The following is a 7894-nucleotide window of genomic DNA, read 5'->3' on the forward strand; positions in this document are numbered from 1 at the left end:
CAATTGCAGCATGCATAGAATCAACCAGTATCTGAAAAATAATACCGTTTCTTCCTTTATCTGAATACGGACTCAGTATTACATTATTACATCTCAACTTGATACAACAAGACAGTGGCATACTGCAGTATATACATGTTGATGATTCTAGTACATAGAACATCACGGTCTACATGAAGTGTGAAATGTAACGGAAGCAATAGCAAAGTACACTAAAATTTGATCAGTTTCTCGTTCTTCAGCCATAAAAGCATCTCAGCTAGACCTTCAGTCAAGTTTCTTGGATTGTAGCCCAGTTCCCTCTTTGCTTTGTCACATGAATACGCCCATTGATGTCTAATAACACGAACCGTCTGCAATCCACAGTATGGAGACACTATTAAACCCACAAGGATGGACTATATGCAAACAATAAAGTTAAATGCTTAGAATTTTTTTTAAAAAATGCTGGGACATACGGGGTAACTGATAAGAGGGAGCTTTCCAGTGATTCGAGCAATGAAAACTGAAATCCAGCCATATATTTCAATCAGCCAGAGTGGTACGTGGAAGTACGGGGCCTTTGTGTTTGTGATATTAGCAGCCATATTGAAAATATGCATGAATGACAAGTTTTCGCCGGTGAGCAGATATCTTTCTCCCACTCTGCCCTTCTCCATAGCTGCAATGTGCCCACTAACAACATCGTCGACATGGCAAAATGATTCTCTATCATACCCATCTCCAATGTAGCCAGGTAGACGGCCATTGAACCTTTCAATTAACTGCAAAAAATCACCGAGGTTCAGTTTCTGGTCCTGACAATTTGTCAAGACGCTGTATTTTATGAATCATACACAAATGTGTGATAAATAACTACTCCCTCTGTCTCAAAATATAAGACATGATTTAGGCCAAACGAAGTCTTATATTTTGAGACAGAGGGAGTATATATGACTTATTCATGGGCAAGAAGGTCGTCATACAATGCGGGAAACAAGGTTTCCAGTTGTAAGTTTTCCAGGACCATAGATGACTCCTGGATAGACAATGGTTATTGGCACCCCCTCTGCTGCTGCCTGCAATGCGATTCTATCTGCAAGAACCTTTGATTTCTCATACTCCGTGCAAAATGTTTTTCCTTTGTGCATCTGCAATTTAGAACAATTTAACTGTTTTACAGCTTGCAGCGTTTGCGCAAAATCTCTGTGTAAATGTAGATAACTCAGTACCCCAATTTTAATAGCAGAGTAGCAGTCTGACTAGCAGAATTGTTCTTGGAAATAGCAACAGCGACCAAAGCAGTTAGGTTTCAAGGTTTGAACATTGTAGAATATCTATCTACCCTTGCAATGTGATGCAGTCAAGTAAATATCTGTATGCTCTTGTAAACCAACGTGCTAGCTAACAAACAGCATTGATAATGCATCCGCCCAGAACAGGACTACCAACCACAACGAACTCACCACCACGAGACGGCCCACACAAGGAGACGTTTGGGCCAGCCCATGCAGGCCCGGCCCACACGTTCTTCCGGAAGCCTCCAACGGTCGATTTCCACCACTCCCCGAAATCCCCGGCTTAAACCCCAACATTCCCCCGCCCCCGCCTCCAAGAAACCCAATCCCACCACCACCTGCGGCTGCTCCGGGATCGAGGTGCGCGGCGGCGATGGCGATCGAGAAGAAGGGGATGTCGGCGTACGAGGCGGAGCGGGAGAGGACGGTGGAGGAGAACAAGCGCAAGATGGAGGCGCTCAACCTGCGCCACCTCTCCGCCGCCGTCGCCACCTACGCACCCAAGACCCCCTCCCCCATGGTCACCACCCCTCTCCCTCATCCCTCCCTCCTCGCCGCCTTCTCTTTCCGCGGCCGTTCCCTTTGCTGAATCGGTCGTTTCGTCGCCATTAATCGTGCATTTCCCTTTCTTGTTTTCGCGCCTGAGCAGAAGCACAAGAGGCGCAGGGTCATCGAAGCCGCGACCCCCGTCCCGTCGCCGCCGAGGAGGTCCCGCCGGCTCGCCCACCTCCCCGAGGTCAAGTACGCCGACGCCTGCGCGGAGGTATCCATCCATCCACCCGTCCATCTCTTCCTGCCCCCTTGCCTGATCTGTACCAAGCTTTCGGGGGAAATGCTTATAATGGATAAATGCACCTGTTTCTTGTGATTTTTGCGTGCACACGGTTTCTATTTCGTCCCTTGCGTAGCTAATTTGCCTTTTCCTGCGAGATGGCAACTGATTTTGTCCATCTTTTGGTGTGAGATGGCAACTCATTTTGCCTCTTGCTCGCCGTTTTTTTTTTACTGCCTATTGCTGCTCATACTGTAACTGCAAATACACTGTTGAACTGCAAGATGATGTTTACTTCACATTTTTATCTGTTGATGACTTGTCTTGTCCCAGATCATGTCAATTCGTTACGAACTAGTTTGACTTTTCCTCACTGTTTTTACTGTCTAGTGCTGCTCATACTGTAAGTAGTACAGCCTGTTGCTCAACTGAAGATGATATTTGCTCCACGTTGTTGTCTGTTGAAGTGACCCAGATTATGTAAATTTACTACTCCTAAAAGTATGAACTAGTAAGAGTTAAATCAAGTACAGGGGCAGCATTAGCATAGGTGCTCTAGAACTGCTCTGCTTCTGTTCAGAGGCATCTGAACAAAAGGCTTAAAAATGTCCTATCCTAAAACAAAAGGCCTCAGGCATTGAGCCATTGTATTGTGATCTTTAAATACATTTTCTATGTTGTCCCTTGCATAGCTAATTTGCCTTTTGCTGTGAGATCGCAACTGATATAGCCACCTTTTGCTGTGAGATAGCAACTAATTTGCTTTTTACTCGCTGTTTGTACTGCCTAGTGCTGCTCATACTGTGATTGCAAGTGCAGCCTGTTGCAGAACCGGAGATGATTTTACTTCACTTTTTTTATCTGTTGAACTGTCCCTGTCAATTTATTATGAAGCAGTAAGAATAAAAACAAGTGTATGTTATTCTAAATTCTGATTCTAAAATTTCCTGCCAACTGCTTCTGTTCAGAGGCAGCTTGTATTCTTTTCTGGAAAATCTCGTATCCTTAAGAGAACTATACAGGCATTGAGCCATTGTAGTATTGTCCCTACTGTAATCAACTGAATTCCATATTTGCTTCTCTGACAAGTAAGGTTTGTTTTCAATTGACAGGTGGGAGAAGATAGTGAGAGAGTGGGAAGGTTTGTGAATATGTGCTATCATTATCATAGGAGCTCAAGACCTGTAACCTCTTCCATCGTGTGAAATAACTTCATCGTATCTATCCATTTCTTCTGCAGGTGGTCTCCTAGAAGGCGAAGTGGCAGCATCTACTTAGCAGGAGGTGGAGGTGGACCAATTTCCATGAAAGCTAGGATGGAGGCAGCAAGCAAAGCTGAGGAGTTAGAATCACAACTTGACCCTCAATTTCCATCCTTCATGAAGCGGATGCTACATTCACATGTGGTGCGAGGGTTCTGGTTGGTGAGTATTGCACTACTATGACTTGTCCTCCTAGTAAATTCATAGCTCATCGATCTTGTATTCTCCTGCGTCCTAACTTTGTTGTATGGCATGATCAAAAGGGTCTCCCAAGCCATTTCTGTGACACGTACCTGCCAAAGAATGACTGCACTATCACTTTGGTGGATGAGAAAGATGAGGAGTTCGAGTCCAAATACCTTGCCTACAAGAAGGGGCTAAGTGGTGGCTGGGCTGGTTTTGCTCTGGATCATGTGATTCGGGATGGAGACTCGACGGTCTTTCAGCTGATCAAGCCTACAACCTTCAAGGTTTGAAAACCTACTGGACACTAATATCTGAATGATACGCAGTTGTGAACTCAAGATGGTGTTTACTTTTGACTAATGTGAATAACTGAATTTCTTTTCAGGTGCATATCATCCGAGCTGCTGTTGGTGATGATGACAACGAGGAAATGGAGTGAGCATACCTTGCAGCTTCACTGCTAAGAACTAACCTATCGGTAGATGGTACTAGTTAGGAGTCTGGTATGGCTTAAGCTTTATCTATCTGGATCGCCTGTGCTGCGGTTATGCATTTTGTTGGTATGTCCAACAGTGGCTTACAAGATGGCAAGTAGGATTTGGGGCGTGGTGTAGGCTTTTGTGTATCAGGATTACCCGCGCAGCTATGTAATATGTTTCCGTGTCCAGCAGTACTGATAATGAGATCAGATGGCAAGTAATCAGCTAATTGTGTGTCTGTCTGCTACTACATATTGCTCTTCCTAAATGAAGTCTCTAGTGTAACATAATACACAATTTTCCTTATATAGACCAGGAAATGATTCTTTGGCCTAAAAATTGTATGTACCTAAAGTCCTAATTCCTAAACTAGGAGAAGGACACAATGGCTCAAAAGGATGCCAAATATCATATCAATCTTCAGCTCACATAAATACACATGGTACATTAGTATATCATCATCCTACACTTTCTGAAGCTCTTTCACTCTTCTCCCTTCTTCAAATTGTATCTCTTGTATACATAAGTGCACCATCAGATTCACAAATTAGCATCACGATATTTCCTCCTTGCCAGCCTCATTGAAGTTTGTTTCCCTCAGTCCTATCAGAAGTTATTCATGCAAACCATATCATCATCATGAGGAAAAAGGTAAACAACTTAAGCGGAGCGATTCGTTACTCGTCATCAATCGGCATACCTCATGACAAGTCCAGGCTTGGTTTTCAGGCTTGGTGGTATCAGTCCGGAGAGATTGTTGTTGTTCAGGAACCTGACATTGTGCAGAGCAAATGTATCAGGGGAAGAAAGCCGGTGAAAGAAACTTGAGGAGGAGAAACTGAGCGCTTACAGTTCCTTAAGATTGGTGAGGTTTCCCAGCGACGGGTTGATCGCTCCGCTGAACTGATTGCCATCAAGATGCCTTTTTTGAAATGTGGAATGTTAGCATGCAGGAAAATAATCCTGGGATGAATAATTCAATATATGCATTGGGCTTACAGTGCAGTTAAGGTCTGCGTGCTGCTGAAGTCAGGTATGGGTCCTGAGAGTTTGTTGCCACTGAGAGAACTGCAGGGAGTGAAAAGATCAGAGGCAAGGTTAGAAGGGGTGTTTTTCTTATTTTGTCTATTTGACACACATGGTTAATGGTTTTATTATTGTACAGCTTACATGGTATTCATCCCTGTCAAATTTCCAATGCTGTCGGGAAGCGATCCTGAAAGACCACGATTTTTTAGATCCCTGTAGTACAGAACAGAGGTCATATTGTTGCAGAAATGGTCAGAACAGTTCACTGACTCTAAGTTTCATAATACTGTATCACAATTCCAGTGGCCAAATTTGATCGAAATTATTTCAGTTTGAGCCATGTTGGCAACTGGATGAGTTCATATAATCTGGATGCTTACAGTGACAGGACACGCACGGGTGAGTCGTCGGAGCAACCGACCCCGGTCCACGAGTTCTGCCGCGGCAGGCAGGGGTCGCCGGCCCAGTCAGGCGGCGGGTTCTTCAAGCTCCTCGCGAGATCTTCCATTGCACCCACTGCACAATGTAGAAGAAGCCTGAACCTTTTTATCACCCAATCACTAATTTCACAAACGTAAGGTGAAACACACTGATTACTAGTGTAGATGATGACAATTTACAGTCTGAAAGTACCTACATATCGGCATGTGATATGAAGGGTCTGAAATTGAGTAGCACATACCATCGCTGGTGGCGGTCCTGCCGCCGACGGGCACGATCTGGTAGATCTCGGCGGCGTTGATGAGCGGGCCGACGGGGCAGGTCCCGTTGGGCGTGAGCAGGATCTCCGTCTTCCCGGCCAGCTGAATGGTGTTGGAGTAGACCATGACGCCGGCGGCGGAGGCGTTGAGCCCCCGGAAGAAGTCCTTGCCGTTCATGGAGACGTCGAAGACGCGCCAGCTGTAGGGGCTGGCCGTGCGCGGGTCCTGGAAGTAGAGCGCCACGTAGTAGCTGGCGAAGGGCAGCTCCAGGGGCGGCCACTGCACGGTCAGCTTCTTCCCCCGGCTGGTGGTGATGGCGCCCTTGAGCGCCCTGGCCGGCGGCAGGTTCCAGAAGTCCGCCGGCGCGATCGGCGAGTGGCTCTCCGTCGTGGGGTTGCCGTCCGTGAACGGCGCCCAGTACCGGTTGTACTGGTCATCTGGATAGCTAGAATTGGTAATGCCAAGCAGCACGTCGCGTTAGGGGTCTCCATGGATGGATGCCATGCCACTGCCATGCATGCATGCGCTGCAGCGCCGGTGCCGGTCGATCGGCGCCGACGGACGTGCAGCGTGCGTACCTGATGATCTCGCCCTGGGCGCCCATGGCGCTGCGCGTGACGGTGCTGAGGACGTACTTGTCGAAGTCGGTGGTGTTGTACATGGAGTCCTCGAGGTCGACGAGCTCCAGGGCGGAGATGAAGGGGCTGGACCTGGTGTCGGGGCGGCGGGCGAGGCAGACGCTCATGGACTTGCCCTGCGCCTGCGCCACCATCTCGAAGTAGGTGGACATGCCGCGGCGGGCGCTGTCGGCGGTGTTGACGGCGCTCCATAGGGTGCCGTCGACGATCTGGTCGAACACGGGGGGCTCGGCGCCGCCGTCGAAGCCGCCGTAGAAGTAGGTGGTGCGGACGAGGTAGCGCGAGCCCTTGACGGCGGGGACGGTGTAGCAGTACTTGCGCGCGGTGGCGTCCGGGAAGTGGCGCAGCGTGGCGAGGACCGGCAGGATGGCGGGCTTGTTGACGGCGGAGGCGTTGCCGACGGCGATGAAGCCGGCGTCCGGGACCCACTTGATGCTCCCCACCTGCACCTCCTTGTCCGCGCCGCAGTTTATGTAGAACCCTGTCAAACGGACGGATCAACCAACGCGATGCCGATAATTCATCCAAGGCTGCTGGTTGGATCGTTGGTACCTCTGGGTTGCGGGACGGCGGGGGCGGCGTCGGCGTCGGCGGCGCGGGAGGAGGGAGCGGTGGCGGCGAGGAGGAAGAAGAGGGGGAGGAGGAAGGCAATGGGGAGTGGCATCGTAAATTCGTAATGTCATAATAGGATTGGATGGATGGAGCACCCGCGAAGGGGAGGCTCCCGAGGAGAAGAGGCCAGGAAAGGGGGCTCCGGAAGGGAGGAGGGAAATGTTTATGGGCACGTCTCGTCTGCACGCGCGCGCCGTCGCCGGAGGACAGACAGCCAGCCAGCCAGCCAGACCACGAACGGAGGTCGATCGCAGGGAGGAGAGTGGACGTACGGCTGGTCTTGGTTCGTGCATGCTTGCATGCATGCAGGGTCACCGCTTAAATATAGCAGTGCAAGGTTGAAGGGGTCAATGCAGCGTGCTTGGGGGCCTCATGTCTTGGCCTCTTGGGTGCGATCGGGTCCATCGACGGCGCGTTTGCGACGAAAACGGCGACGCCGCGTCGGTGGAGCACGCACGATCCATCTACTGGCCCGGCCAGTGTAAGGCGCTCGCATTTTCTAGATTTATTTCAGACTTCTCGGTGTGGAACAGCCTCCGCCTGCCGGTGCCGCCAGAGGCGAGGCAACGGGAGGAGGAGGAGGAGGCGGTGGTGGCGGCGGGGAAGGAGGCGGTGGGGAGGGGTAGGAGGGAGCGGGAGGAGAGGAACGCGGTGTAGGTGAGGAAGGCCGCGGAGACGGCGATGAGCACGAGCCGCAGCGCGCCGCGGCCGCATGGCGCGGCCATGGCGAAGTACCAGGTGGAGGTTGGGAGCTCCCGGGCTAGAGACAGTGCTGCCTCTGGGTTGCGGGACGGCGGGGGTGGCGTCGTCGGCACGGGAGGAGGGAACGGTGGCGGTGATGATGACGACGAGGAGGTTTGTCCTTGATATTTTTTTTATTTTACCGGTCTCATGGTGTTAGTTGGGAGCCTGGGTTATAGAACTTATTGCCGTAGTAT

General features: G+C 50.0%; 3 protein-coding genes across 3 annotated transcripts; 1 reads left to right on the forward strand and 2 right to left on the reverse strand.

The window, feature by feature from the left end:
* Positions 1 to 50: 50 nt before the first annotated feature.
* Positions 51 to 1146, reverse strand: LOC119288494 (putative dihydroflavonol 4-reductase). The gene is made up of 3 exons (XM_037568105.1): positions 966 to 1146; positions 459 to 764; positions 51 to 353 (listed from the first exon to the last, which is right to left on the reverse strand). Exons 1-3 carry the CDS (start codon positions 1128 to 1130, stop codon positions 213 to 215), a joined length of 612 nt encoding a protein of 203 aa, XP_037424002.1. The 5' UTR covers positions 1131 to 1146; the 3' UTR covers positions 51 to 212.
* A 419-nt stretch (positions 1147 to 1565) lies between these two features.
* Positions 1566 to 4282, forward strand: LOC119284505 (B3 domain-containing protein Os03g0184500-like). The gene is made up of 6 exons (XM_037563622.1): positions 1566 to 1797; positions 1927 to 2040; positions 3162 to 3190; positions 3290 to 3473; positions 3575 to 3781; positions 3883 to 4282. The coding sequence occupies exons 1-6, from the start codon at positions 1651 to 1653 to the stop codon at positions 3934 to 3936; spliced, it is 735 nt and encodes a 244-aa protein (XP_037419519.1). The 5' UTR covers positions 1566 to 1650; the 3' UTR covers positions 3937 to 4282.
* A 129-nt stretch (positions 4283 to 4411) lies between these two features.
* On the reverse strand, positions 4412 to 7080 carry LOC119284504 (probable leucine-rich repeat receptor-like protein kinase At2g28990). Its single transcript, XM_037563621.1, has 9 exons — positions 6897 to 7080; positions 6285 to 6825; positions 5688 to 6151; positions 5386 to 5521; positions 5147 to 5218; positions 4976 to 5044; positions 4827 to 4898; positions 4677 to 4748; positions 4412 to 4579 (listed from the first exon to the last, which is right to left on the reverse strand). Exons 1-9 carry the CDS (start codon positions 7006 to 7008, stop codon positions 4555 to 4557), a joined length of 1563 nt encoding a protein of 520 aa, XP_037419518.1. The 5' UTR covers positions 7009 to 7080; the 3' UTR covers positions 4412 to 4554.
* Positions 7081 to 7894: the final 814 nt, after the last annotated feature.

Source organism: Triticum dicoccoides, chromosome 4A (assembly GCF_002162155.2).
Source record: "Triticum dicoccoides isolate Atlit2015 ecotype Zavitan chromosome 4A, WEW_v2.0, whole genome shotgun sequence".
Taxonomy (NCBI): domain Eukaryota; kingdom Viridiplantae; phylum Streptophyta; class Magnoliopsida; order Poales; family Poaceae; genus Triticum; species Triticum dicoccoides.